Raw genomic sequence first — 27,416 nt, 5'->3', positions numbered from 1 at the left:
ATGCGCTTATTTTTTTATTAGATTTTGTGCGTGGCGTAGATTTGCTGTGCGCAGAGGACGCTTGAGCAGTGCGCAATTGCACAGGCGCGCACCTTAGAGGGAACGTTGGGTGCGAGTACTACTGTTGGTACGCAGGCTTCATCTGGTGGTACTTTTTCATGTACCTATATGTGATAGTTGGACAAATAGAAAGGGCCTGATCCACTAACTAAAACCCATGCAAACTTGATAGCACACGCAAAGTTGATCTACTAAACTTGTGCAAAGTGGATTGCGTTGGTTGAGTGAGCGTAATCCATTTGGCGTTTCTGTCTTCAGAAATATGCAAAATTAGAGATGTCCGATAATGGCTTTTTTGCCGATATTCCGTTATTTTCCAACTCTTGATTACCGATTCCGATATCAACCGATACCGATATATACAGTCGTGGAATTAACACATTATGATGCCTAATTTTGTTGTGATGCCCCTGCTGGATGCATTAAACAATGTAACAAGGTTTTCCAAAATAAATCAACTCAAGTTATGGACAAAAAAAAGGCCAACATGGCACTGCCATATTTATTATTGAAGTCACAAAGTGCATTATTTTGTTATTATTATTATTCATTAATATTTGTTATTATTATTATTATTATTTCATTATTTTCTGCTGAATTTCCCCCAGGGATCAATAAAGTACTTTCTATTCTATTCTATTCTATTCTATTTTTTTAACATGCCTCAAAACAGCAGCTTGGAATTTGGGACGTGCTCTCCCTGAGAGAGCATGAGGAGGTTGAGGTGGTGGGTAGGGGGTAGCGGGGGGTGTAGATTGTAGCGTCCCTGAAGAGTTAGTGCTGCAAGGGGTTCCGGGTATTTGTTGTGTTGTGTTACGGTGCGGAAGTTCTCCCGAAATGTGTTTGTCATTCTTGTTTGGTGTGGGTTCACAGTGTGGCGCATATTTGTAACAGTGTTAAAGTCGTTTATACGGCCACCCTCAGTGTGACCTGTATGGCTGTTGACCAAGTATGCCTCGCATTCACTTGTGTGTGTGAAAAGCCGTAGATATTATGTGATTGGGCCGGCGCGCAAAGGCAGTGCCTTTAAGGTTTCTCCCCACATCCGTGTACACAGCGGCGTTTTAAAAAGCCATACATTTTACTTTTTGAAACCGATACCGATAATTTCCGATATCACATTTTAAAGCATTTATCGGCCGATACTATCGGCAGTCCGATATTATCGGACATCTCTAATTTTGATCATCGAAACGCCCACAATACTTGGAGAAGATGCAACAAATATTATACAGCACGTGCAATGTATTTAGCACGTGTGAACAGTACGTGCAAACTGACACACACAGAGATTTTTACAACAAAGTTCTAAATCTTACTGATGTATCAGATATATTTAGTTTAGTTTAGTTTATTATGGATCCCCATTAGTCTACACCGCAGTGGAGACTATTCTTCCTGAAGTCCAGGCAAAAATAAACATCACACAATCACAAAACAAAAGATTACAATGCAGTGTGAGATTATCTAATTTCACCTATTTGGGTTAAAAAATATGTTTAGAAAACCAGTTATTATAGTCTGCAAATGATGTGTTGTTGTTGAGTGTCGGTGCTGTCTAGAGCTCGGCAGAGTAACCGTGTAATACTCTTCCATATCAGTAGGTGGCAGCAGGTAGCTAATTGCTTTGTAGATGTCGGAAACAGCGGAAGGCAGGATGCAGGTAAAAAAAGGTGTCTAATGCTTAAACCAAAAATAAACAAAAGGTGAGTGCCCTTAAGAAAAGGCATTGAAGCTTAGGGAAGGCTATGCAGAACTAAACTACAACATAACTGGCTACAAAGTAAACAAAAAACAGAATGCTGGACGACGGCAAAGACTTACTGTGGCGCAAAGACGACGTCCACAATGTACATCCGAACATGACATGACAATCAACAATGTCCCCCACAAAATAGGATAAAAATTGCTAAAACAAAAGTAGATGCGGGAAATATCGCTCAAAGGAAGACATGAAACTGCTACAGGAAAATACCCAAAAAAGAGAAAAAGCCACTAAAATAGGAGCGCAAGACAAGAACTAAAACACTACACACAGGAAAACAGCAAAAAAGTCCAAATAAGTCATGGTGTGATGTGACAGGTGGTGACAGTACACCTACTTTGAGACAAGAGCTATAGTGAGGTATGCTTGGTTATGCTTTAAAGTCATATCCAACAACTTTTTACTGTTAACTGAGTTTCGTTTTTTTTTGGCTCAATAAAGGTTGAAAAACATTGCATTAATGTACCAAAGACAAATAATAAGTGAGGAAAAAGTACCATCCATCCCTTTTCTACTGCTTGTCCCAATAAAACCAGTCATGCCATTAGGTACAATCTAGAATAATCTCTACTAATATATGTCATTGGCTAATAACATGCAAACGTGATATCATTTTGATGATTATGGCTCAGACCAGGTTCAATGATGATGATGATGGCTCAGACCAGGTTCAATGATGATGATGATGGCTCAGACCAGGTTCAATGATGATGATTATGGCTCAGACCAGGTTCAATGATGATGATTATGGCTCAGACCAGGTTCAATGATGATGATGATGGCTCAGACCAGGTTGAATGATGATGGCTCAGACCAGGTTCAAGGATGATGATTATGGCTCAGACCAGGTTCAATGATGATGGCTCAGACCAGGTTCAATGATGATGGCTCAGACCAGGTTCAATGATGATGATTATGGCACAGACCAGGTTCAATGATGATTGCTCAGACCAGGTTCAATGATGAGGATTATGGCTCAGACCAGGTTCAATGATGATGATTATGGCTTAGACCAGGTTCAATGATGATGATTATGGCTCAGACCAGGTTCAATGATGATGATTATGGCTTAGACCAGGTTCAATGATGATGATTATGGCTCAGACCTGGTTCAATGATGATGATTATGGCTCAGACCAGATTCAATGATGATGATTATGGCTTAGACCAGGTTCAATGTTGATTGCTCAGACCAGGTTCAATGATGATGATTATGGCTCAGACCAGGTTCAATGATGATGATTATGGCTTAGACCAGGTTCAATGATGATGATTATGGCTCAGACCAGGTTCAATGATGATGATTATGGCTCAGACCAGGTTCAATGATGATGATGATGGCTCAGACCAGGTTGAATGATGATGGCTCAGACCAGGTTCAAGGATGATGATTATGGCTCAGACCAGGTTCAATGATGATGGCTCAGACCAGGTTCAATGATGATGGCTCAGACCAGGTTCAATGATGATGATTATGGCACAGACCAGGTTCAATGATGATTGCTCAGACCAGGTTCAATGATGAGGATTATGGCTCAGACCAGGTTCAATGATGATGATTATGGCTTAGACCAGGTTCAATGATGATGATTATGGCTCAGACCAGGTTCAATGATGATGATTATGGCTTAGACCAGGTTCAATGATGATGATTATGGCTCAGACCTGGTTCAATGATGATGATTATGGCTCAGACCAGATTCAATGATGATGATTATGGCTTAGACCAGGTTCAATGTTGATTGCTCAGACCAGGTTCAATGATGATGATTATGGCTCAGACCAGGTTCAATGATGATGATTATGGCTTAGACCAGGTTCAATGATGATGATTATGGCTCAGACCAGGTTCAATGATGATGATTATGGCTCAGACCAGGTTCAATGATGATGATTATGGCTTAGACCAGGTTCAATGATGATGATTATGGCTCAGACCTGGTTCAATGATGATGATTATGGCTCAGACCAGGTTCAATGATGATGATTATGGCTCAGACCAGATTCAATGATGATGATTATGGCTTAGACCAGGTTCAATGATGATGATTATGGCTCAGACCAGGTTCAATGATGATGATTATGGCTTAGACCAGGTTCAATGATGATGATTATGGCTCAGACCAGGTTTAAGGATGATGATTATGGCTTAGACCAGGTTCAATGATGATGATTATGGCTCAGACCAGGTTCAATGATGAAGATTATGGCTCAGAGCAGGTTCAATGATGATGATTATGGCTCAGACCAGGTTCAATGATGATGATTATGGCTTAGACCAGGTTCAATGATGATGATTATGGCTCAGACCAGGTTTAAGGATGATGATTATGGCTCAGACCAGGTTCAATGATGATGATTATGGCTCAGACCAGGTTCAATGATGAAGATTATGGCTCAGAGCAGGTTCAATGATGATGATTATGGCTTAGACCAGGTTCAATGATGATGATTATGGCCCAGACCAGGTTCAATGATGATGATTATGGCTTAGACCAGGTTCAATGATGATGATTATGGCTCAGACCAGGTTCAATGATGATGATTATGGCTTAGACCAGGTTCAATGATGATGATTATGGCTTAGACCAGGTTCAATGATGATGGCTCAGACCAGGTTCAATGATGATGATTATGGCTTAGACCAGGTTCAATGATGATGATTATGGCTTAGACCAGGTTCAATGATGATGGCTCAGACCAGGTTCAATGATGATGGCTCAGACCAGGTTCAATGATGATGATTATGGCTCAGACCAGGTTCAATGATGATGATTATGGCTCAGACCAGGTTCAATGATGATGATTATGGCTCAGACCAGGTTCAATGATGATGATTATGGCTCAGACCAGGTTCAATGATGATGATTATGGCTTAGACCAGGTTCAATGATGATGATTATGGCTCAGACCAGGTTCAATGATGATGATTATGGCTCAGACCAGGTTCAATGATGATGATTATGGCTCAGACCAGGTTCAAGGATGATGATTATGGCTTAAACCAGGTTCAATGATGATGATTATGGCTCAGACCAGGTTCAAGGATGATGATTATGGCTCAGACCAGGTTCAATGATGATGATTATGGCTCAGACCAGGTTCAATGATGATGGCTCTGACCAGGTTCAATGATGATGGCTCAGACCAGGTTCAATGATGATGGCTCAGACCAGGTTCAATGATGATGATTATGGCTCAGACCAGGTTCAATGATGATGATTATGGCTCAGACCAGGTTCAATGATGATGATTATGGCTCAGACCAGGTTCAATGATGATGATTATGGCTCAGACCAGGTTCAATGATGATGATTATGGCTCAGACCAGGTTCAATGATGATGGCTCAGACCAGGTTCAATGATGATGGCCCAGACCAGGTTCAATGTTGATGGCTCAGACCAGGTTCAATGATGATGATTATGGCTCAGACCAGGTTCAATGATGGTGGCTCGGACCAGGTTCAATGATGATGGCTCAGTCCAGGTTCAATGATGATGATTATGGCTTAGACCAGGTTCAATGATGATAATTATGGCTTAGACCAGGTTCAATGATGATAATTATGGCTTAGACCAGGTTCAATGATGATGGCTCAGACCAGGTTCAATGATGATGGCTCAGACCAGGTTCAATGATGATGGCTCGGACCAGGTTCAATGATGAGGATTATGGCTCAGACCAGGTTCAATGATGATGGCTCAGACCAGGTTCAATGATGATGATTATGGCTCAGACCAGGTTCAATGATGATGATTATGGCTCAGACCAGGTTCAATGATGATGATTTTGGCTCAGACCAGGTTCAATGATGATGGCTCAGACCAGGTTCAATGATGATGGCTCAGACCAGGTTCAATGATGATGATTATGGCTCAGACCAGGTTCAATGATGATGGCTCAGACCAAGTTCAATGATGATGATTATGGCTCAGACCAGGTTCAATGATGATGGCTCAGACCAGGTTCAATGATGATGATTATGGCTCAGACCAGGTTCAATGATGATGATTATGGCTCAGACCAGGTTCAATGATGATGATTATGGCTCAGACCTGGTTCAATGATGATGATTATGGCTTAGACCAGGTTCAATGATGATGATTATGGCTCAGACCAGGTTCAATGATGATGATTATGGCTCAGACCTGGTTCAATGATGATGATTATGGCTTAGACCAGGTTCAATGATGATGATTATGGCTCAGACCAGGTTCAATGATGATGGCTCAGACCAGGTTCAATGATGATGGCCCAGACCAGGTTCAATGTTGATGGCTCAGACCAGGTTCAATGATGATGATTATGGCTCAGACCAGGTTCAATGATGATGGCTCGGACCAGGTTCAATGATGATGGCTCAGTCCAGGTTCAATGATGATGATTATGACTTAGACCAGGTTCAATGATGATGATTATGGCTTAGACCAGGTTCAATGATGATGGCTCAGACCAGGTTCAATGATGATGGCTCAGACCAGGTTCAATGATGATGGCTCAGACCAGGTTCAATGATGAGGATTATGGCTCAGACCAGGTTCAATGATGATGGCTCAGACCAGGTTCAATGATGATGATTATGGCTCAGACCAGGTTCAATGATGATGATTATGGCTCAGACCAGGTTCAATGATGATGATTATGGCTCAGACCAGGTTCAATGATGATGATTATGGCTCAGACCAGGTTCAATGATGATGATTTTGGCTCAGACCAGGTTCAATGATGATGGCTCAGACCAGGTTCAATGATGATGGCTCAGACCAGGTTCAATGATGATGATTATGGCTCAGACCAGGTTCAATGATGATGGCTCAGACCAAGTTCAATGATGATGATTATGGCTCAGACCAGGTTCAATGATGATGGCTCAGACCAGGTTCAATGAAGATGATTATGGCTCAGACCAGGTTCAATGATGATGATTATGGCTCAGACCAGGTTCAATGATGATGATTATGGCTCAGACCTGGTTCAATGATGATGATTATGGCTTAGACCAGGTTCAATGATGATGATTATGGCTCAGACCAGGTTCAATGATGATGATTATGGCTCAGACCTGGTTCAATGATGATGATTATGGCTTAGACCAGGTTCAATGATGATGATTATGGCTCAGACCTGGTTCAATGATGATGATTATGGCTCAGACCAGGTTCAATGATGATGATTATGGCTCAGACCAGGTTCAATGATGATGATTATGGCTTAGAGCAGGTTTAAGGATGATGATTATGGCTTAGACCAGGTTCAATGATGATGATTATGGCTCAGACCAGGTTCAATGATGATGATTATGGCTTAGACCAGGTTCAATGATGATGATTATGGCTCAGACCTGGTTCAATGATGATGATTATGGCTCAGACCAGGTTCAATGATGATGATTATGGCTCAGACCAGGTTCAATGATGATGATTATGGCTTAGAGCAGGTTTAAGGATGATGATTATGGCTTAGACCAGGTTCAATGATGATGATTATGGCTCAGACCAGGTTCAATGATGATGATTATGGCTCAGACCAGGTTCAATGATGATGATTATGGCTTAGACCAGGTTCAATGATGATGATTATGGCTCAGACCAGGTTCAATGATGATGATTATGGCTCAGACCAGGTTCAATGATGATGATTATGGCTCAGACCTGGTTCAATGATGATGATTATGGCTCAGACCAGGTTCAATGATGATGATTATGGCTCAGACCAGGTTCAATGATGATGATTATGACTCAGACCAGGTTCAATGATGATGATTATGGCTCAGACCAGGTTCAATGATGATGATTATGGCTCAGACCAGGTTCAATGATGATGATTATGGCTCAGACCAGGTTCAATGATGATGATTATGGCTTAGACCAGGATCAATGATGATGAATATGGCTCAGACCAGGTTCAATGATGATGATTATGGCTCAGACCAGGTTCAATGATGATGATTATGGCTCAGACCTGGTTCAATGATGATGATTATGGCTCAGACCAGGTTCAATGATGATGATTATGACTCAGACCAGGTTCAATGATGATGATTATGGCTCAGACCAGGTTCAATGATGATGATTATGGCTCAGACCAGGTTCAATGATGATGATTATGGCTCAGACCAGGTTCAATGATGATGATTATGGCTTAGACCAGGATCAATGATGATGATTATGGCTCAGACCAGGTTCAAGGATGATGATTATGGCTCAGAGCAGGGGTGTCAAACTTAGACCAGGGGTGTCAAACTCATTTTAGCTCAGGGGCCGCATGGAGGAAAATGTGTGCACAGGCGGGCCGGACTATTAAAATCATGGCATTAAAACCAAAAAATAAAGACAAGTTCAGATGGTTTTCTTTGGTCTTACTTTGGCCAAAAATAGAACGAACACGTTCTGAAAATATTGCAATAAAAATATAGAAAAAACTGCGGTAAAGTTTAGATCCATGAAGGAAAGAAGAAAGTGAATAAATGTTTATAACTGAATACATTTACATATAAATAAAAATGTGTTTATTTTTGTATTATTTTTTTAATTAATTAAGTAATGTTTATGAAAACCTTTTTCCAAAACACAATATAGTATGTGAGATCCATCCATCCATTTTTTACCGCTTGTCCACCCCAAAAATGTACCGTGGGACCCCATTTTTATGACTTGATGGGGCCCCATTTGGAAAATTCCTAGCGCCAAAACTGACACAAAACTTTGTGTTTCAATGAGTTCCCGGCGAGCAGACAAATCATAGTAGTAACTTAAAACATCATCTTTTTTGGTTTTAAACACAATGTTATTTATATTATTTTTGATAAAATAGCTAATAAATGATAGTATATACAATTAAATATGTTTTTTAATTAATTAAAAAAAAAACACAAACGTGTGTTGTATTCAAACACACATGCTTTTTAAATTAATTTGTTATATATAAATAAATGATGAATAAATAGCACACATGCTTTTTAGATTAATTTCTGTTATATATAAATAAATAATGAATAAATTAAATCATGAATGAATACAATTAAATAAACCAATTTAAATACAAATCACGTAGGTTGAACCTATTTTTGTTTTTAAACACAAATTTTATTTCAATTACTTTTGATAAAATAGCTAATAAATAATAGTATATACAATTAAATATTTTTTTTTAATTAATGAAAAAAAACACAAATGTTTGTTGTGTTTAAACACACATACTTTTTAAATTCATTTCTGTTATATATAAAAAAAAAATAATGAATACATTAAATCATAAATGAATACAATTAAATAAACCAATTTAAATATATATATATATGTTTTAAACACAAATGTTATTTTTTTTATATAATAGATAATAAATAAATAACAGCAATTACATTTTTTTTTTATTAAATGAAAACCCCCCACAAATGTTAAGTTTGTTGTATTTAAACACACATGCTTTTTAAATTAATTTATGTTATATATAAATAAATAATTAATAAATTAAATCATGAATGAATACAATTAAATAAACCAATTTAAATACAAATCACGTAGGTTGAACCTATTTTTTTTTTAACACAAATGTTATTGAAATTATTTTTGATAAAATAGCTAATAAATAATAGTATATACAATTAAATATTTGTTTTTAATTAATGAAAAAAAACTCACAAATGTGTGTTGTATTTAAGCACACATGCTTTTTAGATTAATTTCTGTTATATATAAATAAATAATGAATAAATTAAATCATGAATGAATACAATTAAATAAACCAATTTAAATACAAATCACGTAGGTTGAACCTATTTTTGTTTTTAAACACAAATGTTATTTCAATTATTTTTGATAAAATAGCTAATAAATAATAGTATATACAATTAAATATATTTTTTAATGAATGAAAAAAAACAGAAATGTTTGTTGTGTTTAAACACACATGCTTTTTAAATTCATTTCTGTTATATATAGATAAATAATGAATACATTAAATCATAAATGAATACAATTAAATAAACCAATTTAAATATATATATTTTTTAAACACAAATGTTATTTTTTTATATAATAGATAATAAATAAATAACAGCAATTACGTATTTTTTTTATTAAATGAAAAAACCCCATAAATGTTAAGTTTGTTGTATTTAAACACACATGCTTTTTAGATTAATTTCTGTTATATATAAATAAATAATGACTAAATTAAATCATGAATGAATACAATTAAATAAATCAATTTAAATACAAATCACATAGGTTGAACCTATTTTTGTTTTTAAACACAAATGTTATTTCAATTATTTTTGATAAAATAGCTAATAAATAATAGTATATACAATTAAATATTTTTTTAATGAATGAAAAAAAACACAAATGTTTGTTGTGTTTAAACACACATGCTTTTTATTTATTTTAAAAATGAGTGCATGAAATTCACACACAAATACAGCAAGCTAAGAAGGTAAGGAAGACAGAAGAGGATTTTTTAATTTTTTTATAATTTTTTTTTTAAATCAAAGCAAATAAGCTGAGGAGCGCTTATAAAGCAGCAGCCGGCCTCCGTAGCTCCCACTCCCTCCCCTCTGTTGCAAGTTTTGTTGATTCTATGTAACTTGTTTATGTGTGCTATGGCTATGAGTTTTTTCCCCCTCGGCCTCAATCCGGACCCCCTCCATGGAGTCCGGCCTTTGACTGAATTTTTTTTTTTACTGGTGATATTGCCTTGTCTCTGCTCTGTCTGCGTCACGGTACTCGATGTTCGGCCATGGCAGTCAGCAGGCCGATTCTGGAAGCAAACACTGATACGAGACCGGCTTGCAATCTTTTGGATTGCCAGCTTTGCACAGACAAAGAAAAAATACAATTTCAGCCCGATTGATAATAACTATAGCAACGGCCCTTAAGCATAAGAGTTGTGTGATAATATATACATCATTATTCTAACATTTATTTAAATTTTTGCGTTAAAATTCTGTTGACTGAGCTGGCAGTTTTTGACTGTAAAATCTACGGTTGTTGTTTTTTAACGGTGTATTACTGTAAACGGAAATATTTATTTTTATGGCTATGAGTTTTTTTTCCCCCTCGGCCTCAATCCGGACCCCCTCCATGGAGTCCGGCCTTTGACTGATTTTTTTTTTTTACTGGTGATATTGCCTTTCCTCTGCTCTGTCTGCGTCACGGTACTCAATGTTCGGCCTTGGCAGTCAGCAGGCCGATTCTGGAAACAAACACTGATACGAGACTGGCTTGCAATCTTTCGGATTGCCAGCTTTGCACAGACAAAGAAAAAAATACAATTTCAGCACAATTGATAATAACTATAGCAACGGCCCTTAAACATAAGAGTTGTGTGATAATATATACATAATTATTCTAACATTTATTTACATTTTTGCGTTAAAATTCTGTCGACTGAGCTGGCAGTTTTTGACTGTAAAATCTACGGTTGTTGTTTTTAACGGTGTATTACTGTAATCGGAAATATTTATTTTTATGGCCATGAGGTTTTTTTTCCCTCGGCCCTCCATGCAGTCCGGCCTTTGACTGAATTTTTTTTTTTACTGGTGATATTGCCTTGCCTCTGCTCTGTCTGCGTCACGGTACTCGATGTTCTGCCTTGGCAGTCAGCAGGCCGATTCTGGAAACAAACACTGATACGAGACCGGCTTGCAATCTTTCGGATTGCCAGCTTTGCACAGACAAAGAAAAAAATACAATTTCAGCACAATTGATAATAACTATAGCAACGGCCCTTAAGCATAAGAGTTGTGTGATAATATATACATAATTATTCTAACATTTATTTACATTTTTACGTTAAAATTCTGTTGACTGAGCTGGCAGTTTTTGACTGTAAAATCTACGGTTGTTGTTTTTAACGGTGTATTACTGTAAACGGAAATATTTATTTTTATGGCCATGAGGTTTTTTTTCCCCTCGGTCTCAATCCGGACCCCCTCCATGGAGTCCGGCCTTTGACTGAATATTTTTTTTCCTGGTGGTATTGCCTTGTCTCTGCTCTGTCTGCGTCACGGTACTCGATGTTCGGCCTTGGCGGTCAGCAGGCCGATTCTGGAAACAAACACTGATACGAGACCGGCTTGCAATCTTTCGGATTGTCAGCTTTGCACAGACAAAGAAAAAAATAAAATTTCAGCACAATTGATAATAACTATAGCAACGGCCCTTAAACATAAGAGTTGTGTGATAATATATACATAATTATTCTAACATTTATTTAATTTTTGCGTTAAAATTCTGTTGACTGAGCTGGCAGTTTTTGACTGTAAAATCTACGGTTGTTGTTTTTAACGGTGTATTACTGTAAACGGAAATATTTATTTTTATGGCTATGAGGTTTTTTTTCCCCTCGGCCTCAATCCGGACCCCTTCCATTGAGTCCGGCCTTTGACTGAATTTTTTTTTTTACTGGTGATATTGCCTTGTCTCTGCTCTGTCTGCGTCACGGTACTCGATGTTCGGCCTTGGCAGTCAGCAGGCCAGTTCTGGAAACAAACACTGATACGAGACCGGCTTGCAATCTTTTGGATTGCCAGCTTTGCACAGACAAAGAAAAAAATACAATTTCAGCACGATTGATAATAACTATAGCAACGGCCCTTAAGCATAAGAGTTGTGTGATAATATATACATAATTATTCTAACATTTATTTAATTTTTGCGTTAAAAATTCTGTTGACTGAGCTGGCAGTTTTTGACTGTAAAATCTACGGTTGTTGTTTTTAACGGTGTATTACTGTAAATGGAAATATTTCTTTTTATGGCTATGAGGTTTTTTTCCCCCTCGGCCTCAATCCGGACCCCCTCCATGGAGTCCGGCCTTTGACTGAATATTTTTTTTTACTGGTGATATTGCCTTGTCTCTGCTCTGTCTGCGTCACGGTACTCGATGTTCGGCCTTGGCAGTCAGCAGGCCGATTCTGGAAACAAACACTGATACGAGACCGGCTTGCAATCTTTTGGATTGCCAGCTTTGCACAGACAAAGAAAATAATACAATTTCAGCACAATTGATAATAACTATAGCAACGGCCCTTAAACATAAGAGTTGTGTGATAATATATACATAATTATTCTAACATTTATTTAAATTTTTGCGTTAAAATTATGTTGACTGAGCTGGCAGTTTTTGACTGTAAAATCTACGGTTGTTGTTTTTAACGGTGTATTACTGTAAACGGAATTTTTTTTTTATGGCTATGAGGTTTTTTTCCCCTCGGCCTCAATCCGGACCCCCTCCATGGAGTCCGGCCTTTGACTGAATTTTTTTTTTTACTGGTGATATTGCCTTGCCTCTGCTCTGTCTGCGTCACGGTACTCGATGTTCGGCCTTGGCGGTCAGCAGGCCGATTCTGGAAACAAACACTGATACGAGACCGGCTTGCAATCTTTCGGATTGCCAGCTTTGCACAGACAAAGAAAAAAATACAATTTCAGCACAATTGATAATAACTATAGCAACGGCCCTTAAACATAAGAGTTGTGTGATAATATATACATAATTATTCTAATATTTATTTAATTTTTGCGTTAAAATTCTGTTGACTGAGCTGGCAGTTTTTGACTGTAAAATCTACGGTTGTTGTTTTTAACGGTGTATTACGGTGTACTTTTTTTATGGTAGAATAACCGGCAGCTAAGTTGCCAGAATAAACAAAAAAAACTTGTGCTGTTTTTCCATGAACAATATCATGTTGTAAAAACCCCATTTAATAGTAAAATTCTGGCAACTAAGCTGCCAGCTTTTTCCGTAACCCCCCACCCCCCCAAAAAAACAGTGGTACTGTAATATTTTTTTTACTGAACAATACTAAGACGCTTGATAAATACGGCCCCTGATCTTGAATGGGATTGTGCTAAAAAAAAAAATCTAAATTCCCCCCTCAGGGATTATTACAATTTTTCTGATTCTGATTATGAAACAGGACCAGGAAGTATTTGACTACATTGTTATGAAAGTGAATGAATAATATCTTGTTGTCATCTTGATGAGCAAGCTGTTTGAACATGAAGGTAGAAAAGTAAGTCCACCTGGTGTGAATGTCACCTGGTGTTACTCAAGTGTGCTGCAGCTGTCAGGTGTGCTGCAATTAACGCACTTCACCACAACAACACCCTCACATCTACCAGGAAGATTCCCTTTTTTACGTCTCCTAGGAAGCAGGAAGCCTTTTTAAGAGCGGCTCGCAGCCACACTAAATCCCGCCCGTTAGAAGCGACAAGCGGCACTTAACAACAACGCCCGTAGAGTTTAACGACTAAAAGCGGGACGTCGCCCGCACCTGCCGGACGCACACCTCCATTCCAGCGCTGAGCAGAAAGCAAGATAACATTATTGTCTTTTTTTTTCTTCCAATTCCAGCTCATTCCATTGACGTTCTGCAAGTGCTGGAGCTATCTGAGAAGATGGAGGGAGTGTCCGTGCATCCTGGTCTCTGCAGCAGCCGGACGGGAGCGGAGGGAACCCAGCAGGCCTTCAAAATAGACCGGAAGATTCAACTCAGCGCTCCCACCAAGCAGCTTTTTCCTGGTAGTCATTTCCTATTATTTATTCACTTTTTTATCAGCTGCAATTTACCACATTTTTTCGGACTATAAGGCGCACTTAAAGTCCTTTCATTTTTTCAAAAATCGACAGAGCGCCTTATGTGCGGCGTGATTCTGGTTGTGCTTACCGACCTCGAAGCTATTTTACAAACAAACAAACAGGCTCAGTCAGAGACATCTTCTTTCCCAGATCTGTCGCCATCTTCAACTCAAACTTATAATAAATAATTCACCCCTATACAATATCCTACCTTAATACTCTACTGTGCAATATTACCCTTCGAGTGCAATACATCCGACACTCATTTTTTGTTATGGACTGGACTCTCTCACTATTATGTTAGATCCACTATGGACTGGACTCTCACTATTATGCTAGATCCACTATGGACTGGACTCTCACACTGTGGACTCTCACACTATGTGAGAGTCCAGTCCATAGTGGATCTAACATAATAGTGTGAGAGTCCAGTCCATAGTGGATCTAACATAATAGTGAGAGTCCAGTCCATAGTGGATCTAACATAATAGTGAGGGTCTAGTCCATAGTGGATCTAACATAATATTGAGAGTCCAGTCCATAGTGGATCTAACATAATATTGAGAGTCCAGTCCATAGTGGATCTAACATAATAGTGAGGGTCCAGTCCATAGTGGATCTAACGTAATAGTGAGAGTCCAGTCCATAGTGGATCTAGCATAATAGTGTGAGAGTCCAGTCCATAGTGGATCTAACATAATAGTGAGAGTCCAGTCCATTGTGGATCTAACATAATAGTGAGAGTCCAGTCCATAGTGGATCTAACATAATAGTGAGAGTCCAGTCCATAGTGGATCTAACATAATAGTGTGAGAGTCCAGTCCATTGTGGATCTAACATAATAGTGAGAGTCCAGTCCATAGTGGATCTAACATAATAGTGAGAGTCCAGTCCATAGTGGATCTAACATAATAGTGTGAGAGTCCAGTCCATAGTGGATCTAACATAATAGTGTGAGAGTCCAGTCCATAGTGGATCTAACATAATAGTGAGAGTCCAGTCCATAGTGGATCTAACATAATAGTGTGAGAGTCCAGTCCATAGTGGATCTAACATAATAGTGAGAGTCCAGTCCATAGTGGATCTAACATAATAGTGAGAGTCCAGTCCATAGTGGATCTAACATAATAGTGAGAGTCCAGTCCATAGTGGATCTAACATAATAGTGAGAATCCAGTCCATAGTGGATCTAACATAATAGTGTGAAAGTCCAGTCCATAGTGGATCTAACATAATAGTGAGAGTTCAGTCCATAGTGGATCTAACATAATAGTGTGAAAGTCCAGTCCATAGTGGATCTAACATAATAGTGTGAAAGTCCAGTCCATAGTGGATCTAACATAATAGTGAGAGTCCAGTCCATAGTGGATCTAACATAATAGTGAGAGTCCAGTCCATAGTGGATCTAACATAATAGTGAAAGTCCAGTCCATAGTAGATCTAACATAATAGTGAGAGTCCAGTCCATAGTGGATCTAACATAATAGTGAGAGTCCAGTCCATAGTAGATCTAACATAATAGTGAGAGTCCAGTCCATAGTGGATCTAACATAATAGTGAGAGTCCAGTCCATAGTGGATCTAACATAATAGTGAGCGAGTCCAGTCCATAGTGGATCTAACATAATAGTGAGAGTCCAGTCCATAGTGGATCTAACATAATAGTGTGAGAGTCCAGTCCATGAAAATAGACCTGACTAGACCCGCTCATCGGCAGTCCGCCCTATGGTGTGGAAAACACGGTAAATGAGCATCTCTTCTCTCCTCCTCTGTCCAGATTCCAAGTTCCCTGCAGAGTTCTCCCTGATGGCCACCGTGCGCGCCCAGAAGGGTTTGCAGTTTTTCCTGCTGTCGGTGTACGACGAGCAGGGGGTGCAGCAGCTGGGACTCGAAGTGGGCCCTTCGCCCGTTTTCCTGTTCAAGGACCAGACCAGGCACCCCACACCCGACATGTACCCCACCTTCAAGGGTGTTAACCTGGCTGATGGAGGGTGGGTATTATCTTTGCCACTCAGTTCCAGCTAGTTGTTGTCATGGTTACGGCACTAACCATGAAACGTAGATTTGGGCTTCATTTTATTAGTTTTTACCTCTTAACAATATGAAAATAATGTTCCTAGATATCTCTTTACTGCATAATCTGCAGCCGACAGAGTGCACTCTGACAAGAACAAGGCAGAAGGTGGCAACAAATGGTCTTTATTGTACAAAAACCCAAAAGCGGTGAAGTTGTCACGTTGTGTAAATGGTAAATAAAAACACAATTGTCAGGTTTAACCACTGATGACATTTATTAATCAGACAAGAAGCAAGGAATCATGCAGAGACAAGAGTTCAATTTAGCTCATGAGAACACATGGAGCTGCACACTTAGTCACAGTCTCGCCCGACGCTCTAAGGTTCAGCTCCTGCGTTCCTCTATTTATTCAGGAGTTCCACAGTCAACAACACTAAGGCCGCCTTTAAAAGGAGTGGTCGCATACAGTATATTATGCAAAGCAGGTCCAGGACGCACGATACGTGACGGAATGTGCTGGGGGCCTTGTGATTTCGCCTTGTCCCCTGCTTCGTCTGCGTGTTGTCGTCTTATCTTCGTTGAGGTCCTTGAAGTCCTTGGCTGTTAGCGGGCTAAAACAAAGACAACATCTGTGGCTGAGGCCAACCCTCAGACAAGAAGTTTTGTCCTTGCATGGATTAGAAAAGTCTAACTTGAGCACAATAGCTAATAACTAAAGCAACAGGCTTTAAGCATACTAAAGTTAGTGTGATAATATATACATAATTGTTCTAACAAGAATACAATGATTTGCTAATCCTTTTCAACTTATATTCAATTGAATAGACCGCAAAGACAAGATATTTAACGTTTGAATTGGGAAACTTTATTTTTTTTGGCAAATATTAGCTCGTTTGGTGAACAGGCTAATCGGGAACAGGAACATCATCAAAAGGTTCGGAGAATCTGGAGAAATCACTGCACGTAAGCGGCAAGGCCGAAAACCAACATTGAATGCCCGTGACCTTCGATCCCTCAGGCGGTACTGCGTCAAAAAGCCACATCAGCGTGTAAAGGATATCACCACATGGGCTCAGAAACTACAGTTTGTCGCTGCATCTGTAAGCGCAAGTTGCAACTCTACCATGCATTGCGAAAGCCATTTATCAACAACACCCAGAAACGCCTTTTGCTATTGCAAGGAATTTAGGGATTTCACCATCCACGCTCCGTAATATCATCAAAAGGTTCAGAGAATCTGGAGAAATCACTGCACGTAAGCCATGATATTATATACGGCGTCAAAAAGCCACATCCGCGTGTAAAGGATATCACCACATGGGCTCAGGAACACTTCAGAAAAACCACTGTCAGTAACTACAGTTGGTCGCTACATCTGTAAGTGCGAGTTAAAACTCTACTATGCAAAGCCACAGCCATTTATCAACAACACCCAGAAACGCAGTCGGCATCGCTGGGCCCGAGCTCATCCGAGATGGACTGATACAAAGTGGAAAAGTGTTCTGCGGTCTGACGAGTCCACATTTCAAATTGTTGTCGGAAACTGTGGACGTCGTGTCCTCCGGACCAAAGAGGAAAGGAACCATCCGGATTGTTCTAGGCGCAAAGTGTAAAAGGCAGCATGTGTGATGGTATGGGGGTGTATTAGTGCCCAAGACATGGGTAACTTACACATCTGTGAAGGCGCCATTAATGCTGAACGGTACATACAGTTTTTGGAGCAACACATGTCGCCATCCAAGCGACGTTATCATGGACGCCCCTGCTTATTTCAGCAAGACGATGCTCTCAGTGTGAACATTAAGTATCTTGTCTTTGCAGTCTATTCAATTGAATATAAGTTCAAAAGGATTTGCAAATATTCTGCTTTTATTTACCATTTAGACAACGTGACAACTCCACTGCTTTTGGGTTTTGTAGAATTAGCGCAAAAAATAAATAAATGCGTGATTAATCTGCATTTAAACGTGATTAATATGATAATTTATTCTATTTAACGCCTTAACTTTGTCAGCTCTATTTGCTCCATAAATAATTCCTTTTTATTTTGCTCCCAGGTGGCACAGGATAGCCTACAGAGTTCAGGGTGAGTCCGTCACCCTCTTCCTGGACTGTCGGAAGGTGGACACCCAAAAGCTGCCGCCAGGAGGCGGGGCCATCATCAGCACGGAGGGCATCACCGTGTTTGGATCCCGACTGGCGGACCCAGGTGCATTTCAGGTACGGCCCCGCTCGTCCGTTGCTTTGAAACCGGCTTTACCCTCCCGAGGGTGACGGTCGTGCAGTCACGTTCAAGACCCGGTAAAGGAAGAAAAGTAGAGATGTCCGATAATATCGGTCTGCCGATATTACCGGCCGATAAATGCGTTAAAATGTAATATCGGAAATTATCGTTTTTTTTAATATCAGTATCGTTTTTTTGTTTTTTTTTTGTTTTTGTTTTTTTTATTAAATCCACATAAAAAACACAAGATACACTTACAATTAGGGCACCAACCCAAAAAACCTCCCTCCCCCATTTACACTCATTCACACAAAAGGGTTGTTTCTTTCTGTTATTAATATTCTGCTTCCTACATTATATATCAATATATATCAATACAGTCTGCAAAGGATACCGTCCGTAAGCACACATGATTGTGCGTGCTGCTGCTCCACTAATAGTACTAACCTTTAACAGTTAATTTTACTCATTTTCATTCATTACTAGTTTCTATGTAACTGTTTTTATATTGTATTACTTTCTTTTTTATTCAAGAAAATGTTTTTAATTTATTTATCTTATTTTATTTGATTCATTTTTTTTAAAAAGTACCTTATCTTCACCATACCTGGTTGTCCGAATTAGGCATAATAATGTGTTAATTCCACGACTGTATATATCGGTTGATGTCGGTATCGGTTGATATCGGTATCGGTAATTAAAGAGTTGGACAATATCGGCATATCGGATATCGGCAAAAAGCCATTATCGGACATCCCTAGTTGTTTCTTTCTGGTATTAATATTGTGGTTCCTACATTATATATCAATATATATCAATACAGTCTGCAAGGGATACAGTCCGTAAGCACACATGATTGTGCGTGCTGCTGCTCCACTAATAGTACTAACCTTTAACAGTTAATTTTACTCATTTTCATTCATTACTAGTTTCTATGTAACTGTTTTTATATTGTTGTACTTTCTTTTTTATTCAAGAAAATGTTTTTAATTTATTTATCTTATTTTATTTGATTCATTTTTTTAAAAAGTACCTTATCTTCACCATACCTGGTTGTCCGAATTAGGCATAATAATGTGTTAATTTCACGACTGCATATATCGGTTGATATCGGTATCGGTTGATATCGGTATCGGTAATTAAAGAGTTGGACAATATCGGCAAAAAGCCATTATCGGACATCCCTAAAGAAAAGGTTTGAAATATTCATGAAATATCGCAGAAAGCTGTTTGCTGAGCTGATGCTCTGCAAGCCATGCATGAAAAATGAATTATTGCTGAAAAAGTATTTTAATGAAGAGTCAGTGCATCAGATTTGTATTTTCCGGACCATAGGGCGCACCGGATTATAAGGCGCACTGCCGATGAGCGGGTCTATTTTAATACATTATAAGGCTCTGATAACTAAAGTTGCTTGGGTGAATAATGTAAAGTCACTACACCGGTATGTTTTAGCGCTTTCATGGTGAGTTCACTGACATATATAAGTTAGAACTTTACGCTACTTTATATTAGAAATGGCAACAGTGGAGGATGAATGTCCCATAACAAGAAGATGGAGACAAAGAAGAAGCTTATTGACTACGGACTACAGTTGTCACCTTGTGTAAATGGTCAATAAAAAGAGAATACAATGATTTGCTAATCCTTTTCAGTTTATATTCAATTGAATAGACTGCAAAGACAAGATATTTAAAGTTTTTTTTTGCAAATAATCATTAACTACACATTGCAAAAAAGTTGGCACAGGTCATACCACAGAACACTTTCCCACTTTGCATCAGTCCATCTTAGATGAGCTCGGGACGGTGTTTCTGGGTGTTGTTGATAAATAGAATAGAATACAAAGTACTTTATTGATCCCCGGGGGGAAATTCAGCACCACAGTTCGCTCACAATAAACACTTAGGTATTTTTTACATGTGAATAATATAAATATAGTCCATTATGCAGCATTATTCACACGTGAATAATATAAATACAGTCTATTATACAGCATTATTCACATGTGAATAATATAAATACAGTCCATTATACAGCATTATTCACATGTGAATAATATAAATACAGTCTATTATACAGCATTATTCACATGTGAATAATATAAATACAGTCCATTATACAGCATTATTCACATGTGAATAATATAAATACAGTCTATTATACAGCATTATTCACATGTGAATAATATAAATACAGTCTATTATACAGCATTATTCACATGTGAATAATATAAATACAGTCTATTACACAGCATTATTCACACGTGAATAATATAAATACAGTCTATTATACAGCATTATTCACATGTGAATAATATAAATACAGTCTATTATACAGCATTATTCACATGTGAATAATATAAATACAGTCCATTATACAGCATTATTCACATGTGAATAATATAAATACAGTCCATTATGCAGCATTATTCACATGTGAATAATATAAATACAGTCTATTATACAGCATTATTCACATGTGAATAATATAAATACAGTCCATTATACAGCATTATTCACATGTGAATAATATAAATACAGTCTATTATACAGCATTATTCACATGTGAATAATATAAATACAGTCCATTATACAGCATTATTCACATGTGAATAATATAAATACAGTCTATTATACAGCATTATTCACATGTGAATAATATAAATACAGTCTATTATACAGCATTATTCACATGTGAATAATATAAATACAGTCTATTACACAGCATTATTCACACGTGAATAATATAAATACAGTCTATTATACAGCATTATTCACATGTGAATAATATAAATACAGTCTATTATACAGCATTATTCACATGTGAATAATATAAATACAGTCTATTATACAGCATTATTCACATGTGAATAAAATAAATACAGTCTATTACACAGCATTATTCACATGTGAATAATATAAATACAGTCTATTATGCAGCATTATTCACATGTGAATAATATAAATACAGTCTATTATACAGCATTATTCACATGTGAATAATATAAATACAGTCCATTATACAGCATTATTCACATGTGAATAATATAAATACAGTCCATTATGCAGCATTATTCACATGTGAATAATATAAATTCAGTCCATTATGCAGCATTATTCACATGTGAATAATATAAATTCAGTCTATTATACAGCATTATTCACATGTGAATAATATAAATACAGTCCATTATACAGCATTATTCACATGTGAATAATATAAATACAGTCTATTATGCAGCATTATTCACATGTGAATAATATAAATACAGTCTATTATACAGCATTATTCACATGTGAATAAAATAAATACAGTCTATTACACAGCATTATTCACATGTGAATAATATAAATACAGTCTATTATGCAGCATTATTCACATGTGAATAATATAAATACAGTCTATTATACAGCATTATTCACATGTGAATAATATAAATACAGTCTATTATACAGCATTATTCACATGTGAATAATATAAATACAGTCTAATACACAGCATTATTCATATGTGAATAATATAAATACAGTTCATTATACAGCATTATTCACATGTGAATAATATAAATACAGTCCATTATACAGCATTATTCACATGTGAATAATATAAATACAGTCTATTATACAGCATTATTCACACGTGAATAATATAAATACAGTCTATTATGCAGCATTATTCACATGTGAATAATATAAATACAGTCTATTATGCAGAATTATTCACATGTGAATAATATAAATACAGTCTATTATACAGCATTATTCACATGTGAATAATATAAATACAGTCTATTATACAGCATTATTCACATGTGAATAAAATAAATACAGTCTATTATACAGCATTATTCACATGTGAATAATATAAATACAGTCTATTATACAGCATTATTCACATGTGAATAATATAAATACAGTCCATTATGCAGCATTATTCACATGTGAATAATATAAATACAGTCTATTATACAGCATTATTCACATGTGAATAATATAAATACAGACTATTATACAGCATTATTCACATGTGAATAACATAAATACAGTCTATTATTCACATGTGAATAACATAAATACAGTCCATTATACAGCATTATTCACATGTGAATAACATAAATACAGTCTATTATACAGCATTATTCACATGTGAATAATATAAATACAGTCTATTATACAGCATTATTCACATGTGAATAATATAAATACAGTCTATTATACAGCATTATTCACATGTGAATAGTATAAATACAGTCCATTATACAGCATTATTCACATGTGAATAATATAAATTCAGTACATTATACAGCATTATTCCCATGTGAATAACATAAATACAGTCTATTATACAGCATTATTCACATGTGAATAACATAAATACTGTCTATTATACAGCATTATTCACATGTGAATAATATAAATACAGACTATTATACAGCATTATTCACATGTGAATAATATAAATACAGTCTATTATACAGCATTATTCACATGTGAATAACATAAATACAGTCTATTATACAGTACTATTCACATGTGAATAACATAAATACAGTCTATTATACAGCATTATTCACATGTGAATAACATAAATACTGTCTATTATACAGCATTATTCACATGTGAATAATATAAATACTGTCTATTATACAGCATTATTCACATGTGAATAATATAAATACAGTCTATTATACAGCATTATTCACATGTGAATAACATAAATACTGTCTATTATACAGCATTATTCACATGTGAATAATATAAATACAGTCTATTATACAGCATTATACACATGTGAATAATATAAATACAGTCCATTATACAGCATTATTCACATGTGAATAACATAAATACAGTCTATTATACAGCATTATACACATGTGAATAATATAAATACAGTCCATTATACAGCATTATTCACATGTGAATAACATAAATACAGTCTATTATACAGCATTATTCACATGTGAATAACATAAATACAGTCTATTATACAGCATTATTCACAAGTGAATAATATAAATACAGTCTATTATACAGCATTATTCACATGTGAATAATATAAATACAGTCTATTATACAGCATTATTCACATGTGAATAACATAAATACAGTCTATTATACAGCATTATTCACATGTGAATAATATAAATACAGTCTATTATACAGCATTATTCACATGTGAATAACATAAATACAATCTATTATACAGCATTATTCACATGTGAATAATATAATTACAGTCCATTATCCAGCATTATTCACATGTGAATAATATAAATACAGTCCATTATACAGCATTATTCACATTTGAATAATATAAATACAGTCTATTATACAGCATTATTCACATGTGAATAATATAAATACAGTCTATTATACAGCATTATTCACATGTGAATAATATACATACAGTCTATTATGCAGCATTATTCACATTTGAATAATATAAATACAGTCTATTATACAGCATTATTCACATGTGAATAATATACATACAGTCCATTATGCAGCACTATTCACATGTGAATAATATAAATTCAGTCTATTATACAGCATTATTCACATGTGAATTATATAAATACAGGCCATTATGCAGCATTATTCACATGTGAATAATATAAATACAGTCCATTATGCAGCATTATTCACATGTGAATAATATAAATACAGTCTATTATACAGCATTATTCACATGTGAATAATATAAATACAGTCTATTATACAGCATTATTCACATGTGAATTATATAAATACAGGCCATTATACAGCATTATTCACATGTGAATTATATAAATACAGGCCATTATGCAGCATTATTCACATGTGAATAATATAAATACAGTCTATTATACAGCATTATTCACATGTGAATAATATAAATACAGGCCATTATACAGCATTATTCACATGTGAATAATATAAATACAGTCTATTATACAGCATTATTCACATGTGAATAATATAAATACAGTCTATTATACAGCATTATTCACATGTGAATAATATAAATACAGTCTATTATACAGCGTTATTCACATGTGAATAATATAAATACAGTCCATTATGCAGCATTATTCACATGTGAATAATATAAATACAGTCTATTATACAGCATTATTCACATGTGAATAATATAGTACAGTCCATTATACAGCATTATTCACATGTGAATAATGCTGTATAATGGACTGTATTTATATTATTCACATGTGAATAATATAAATACAGTCTATTATACAGCATTATTCACATGTGAATAATATAAATAGTCTATTATACAGCATTATTCACATGTGAATAATATAAATACAGTCTATTATACAGCATTATTCACATGTGAATAATATAAATACAGTCTATTATACAGCATTATTCACATGTGAATAATATAAATACAGTCTATTATGCAGCATTATTCACATGTGAATAACATAAATACAGTCCATTATACAGCATTATTCACATGTGAATAATATAAATACAGTCCATTATGTAGCATTATTCACATGTGAATAATATAAATTCAGTACATTATACAGCATTATTCACATGTGAATAATATACATACAGTCTATTATACAGCATTATTCACATGTGAATAATATAAATACAGTCCATTATACAGCATTATTCACATGTGAATAATATAAATACAGTCTATTATACAGCATAATTCACATGTGAATAACATAAATACAGTCTATTTTCTTTTATTTATAGTCTTTGTCACGTGTTGCTGGCATCAAATTCTAAAGTTAATGATTATTTGCAACAACAAAAAAAATGTTTATGAGTTTGAACATCAAATATGTTGTCTTTGTAGCATATTCAACTGAATATGGCTTGAAAAGGATTTGCAAATCATTGTATTCCGTTTATATTTACATCTAACACAAATTCCCAACTCATATGGAAACGGGGTTTGTACATTAATATTAGAGAACATTCCTTACTTATAAAACAGGAGCTTCGGACTAGTATTAGAATGCGTCTGAATGCTTCGTTCAGATGCATTCCGTAACGCACGTGACGTCTTCAAAGTCACCCGAGAGCAGATTTGAACAATAAAAGTGCGGTTCAAGAGGCCGCAGGGCCACACGGGTGTCGTGTCAATCAAGCGTGGGCGGGACAAAGTGCTGCAGAGGTAAGAAGAGGTGTTGAGACGGAGGGAAAAAAGCGAAGCCGTCAAGTTCAGATTGAAATCTTGCCCGTCATTTCCTTTGTTTACCAAAAAGAATAGATCTCAGTGGTGACCTTGGAGAAAGTCCACAGGGCGTGTTGACTGACCTTCACCAGGACTAACCAGGTGTGCTCCGGTCCTGACGAGTGGACGAGCCCACCTGTAGCCTGAGGACCTCCCCCCCCCCCCACCTCAACTCCATTCATCTCCACCTCTGCAGTAAATTACTTGTACGCTTACCTCCCCTCACCCCCTGGGCGGTCCCTTTTGTGTCCTGATGGATTAAGACGGGGGCGCCCATCACGTGGATGGCGAGCAACCGGTGGAGGGTGTGTCAGTTCATTTTAAAAAAATAGACCTAAAAATAAATGTCACTTTGGTCACTTGATTGACGTTCACGGCACCCGAGGGTCAAACTCAAGGCCCGGGGGGGCCACGTCTGGCCCGCCACATCATCATATGTGGCCCGCCAATGCCTGGGAACATTGAATGATTTTTGCATTTAGGAACCGCTTTTAGGTTTTATTCTACAAGATGTTTTTGTAAGAACAACAAAATGATAAATAATATTAACAATCATGATGGATTATTGAGTTACACCAGGGGTCTGCAACACAAAATGTTGAAAGAGTCATATTGGACCAAAAATACCCAAAAAGTAATCTGTCTGGAGCCGCAAAAAATTAAAAGTCTTATATAAGTGTTATAATGAAGACAACACATGATGTAAGTGTCTATATTAGCTATATTAGCCTACTATCAAAATGACTTTAAAAGTCTTATATAAGTGTTATAATGAAGGCAACACATGATGTAAGTGTCTATATTAGCCTACTATCAAAATGACTTTAAAAGTCTTATATAAGTGGTATAATGAAAGCAACACATGATGTGTCTATTTTAGCTATATTAGCCTACTATCAAAATGACTTTAAAAGTCTTATATAAGTGTTATAATGAAGGCAACACATGATTTAAGTGTCTATATTAGCCTACTATCAAAATGACTTTAAAAGTCTTATATAAGTGTTATAATGAAGGCAACACATGATGTAAGTGTCTATATTAGCTATATTAGCCTACTATCAAAATGACTTTAAAAGTCTTATATAAGTGTTATAATGAAGGCAACACATGATGTAACTGTCCATATTAGCTATATCAGCCTACTATCAAAATGACTTTAAAAGTCTTATATAAGTGTTATAATGAAGGCAACACATGATGTAAGTGTCTATATTAGCTATATTAGCCTACTATCAAAATGACTTTACAAGTCTTATATAAGTGTTATAATGAAGGCAACACATGATGTAAGTGTCTATATTAGCTATATTAGCCTACTATCAAAATGACTTTAAAAGTCTTATATAAGTGTTATAATGAAGGCAACACATGATGTAAGTGTCTATATTAGCTATATTAGCCTACTATCAAAATGACTTTAAAAGTCTTATATAAGTGGTATAATGAAGACAACACATGATGTAAGTGTCTATATTAGCCTACTATCAAAATGACTTTAAAAGTCTTATATAAGTGTTATAATGAAGGCAACACATGATGTAAGTGTCTATATTAGCTAT

At 36.2% G+C, this 27,416-nt stretch overlaps 1 protein-coding gene across 1 annotated transcript in view; it reads left to right on the top strand.

Moving 5' to 3' along the window:
* Positions 1-27,416, top strand: part of LOC133634991 (collagen alpha-1(XI) chain-like) — a 277,932-nt gene that overhangs the window by 95,778 nt on the left and 154,738 nt on the right. Inside the window, exons 2-4 of the mRNA XM_062027654.1 lie at positions 14,184-14,351; positions 16,185-16,398; positions 18,482-18,644. Of these exons, the coding sequence (XP_061883638.1) occupies positions 14,184-14,351; positions 16,185-16,398; positions 18,482-18,644 (545 nt within the window). The remainder of the gene's footprint in view (positions 1-14,183; positions 14,352-16,184; positions 16,399-18,481; positions 18,645-27,416) is intronic.

The sequence above is a fragment of the Entelurus aequoreus genome, linkage group LG19 (genome assembly GCF_033978785.1).
Source record: "Entelurus aequoreus isolate RoL-2023_Sb linkage group LG19, RoL_Eaeq_v1.1, whole genome shotgun sequence".
Lineage (NCBI taxonomy): Eukaryota > Metazoa > Chordata > Actinopteri > Syngnathiformes > Syngnathidae > Entelurus > Entelurus aequoreus.
Note: the sequence above shows the minus strand (reverse complement) of the source record. Positions and strands in the feature narration are given on the sequence as shown.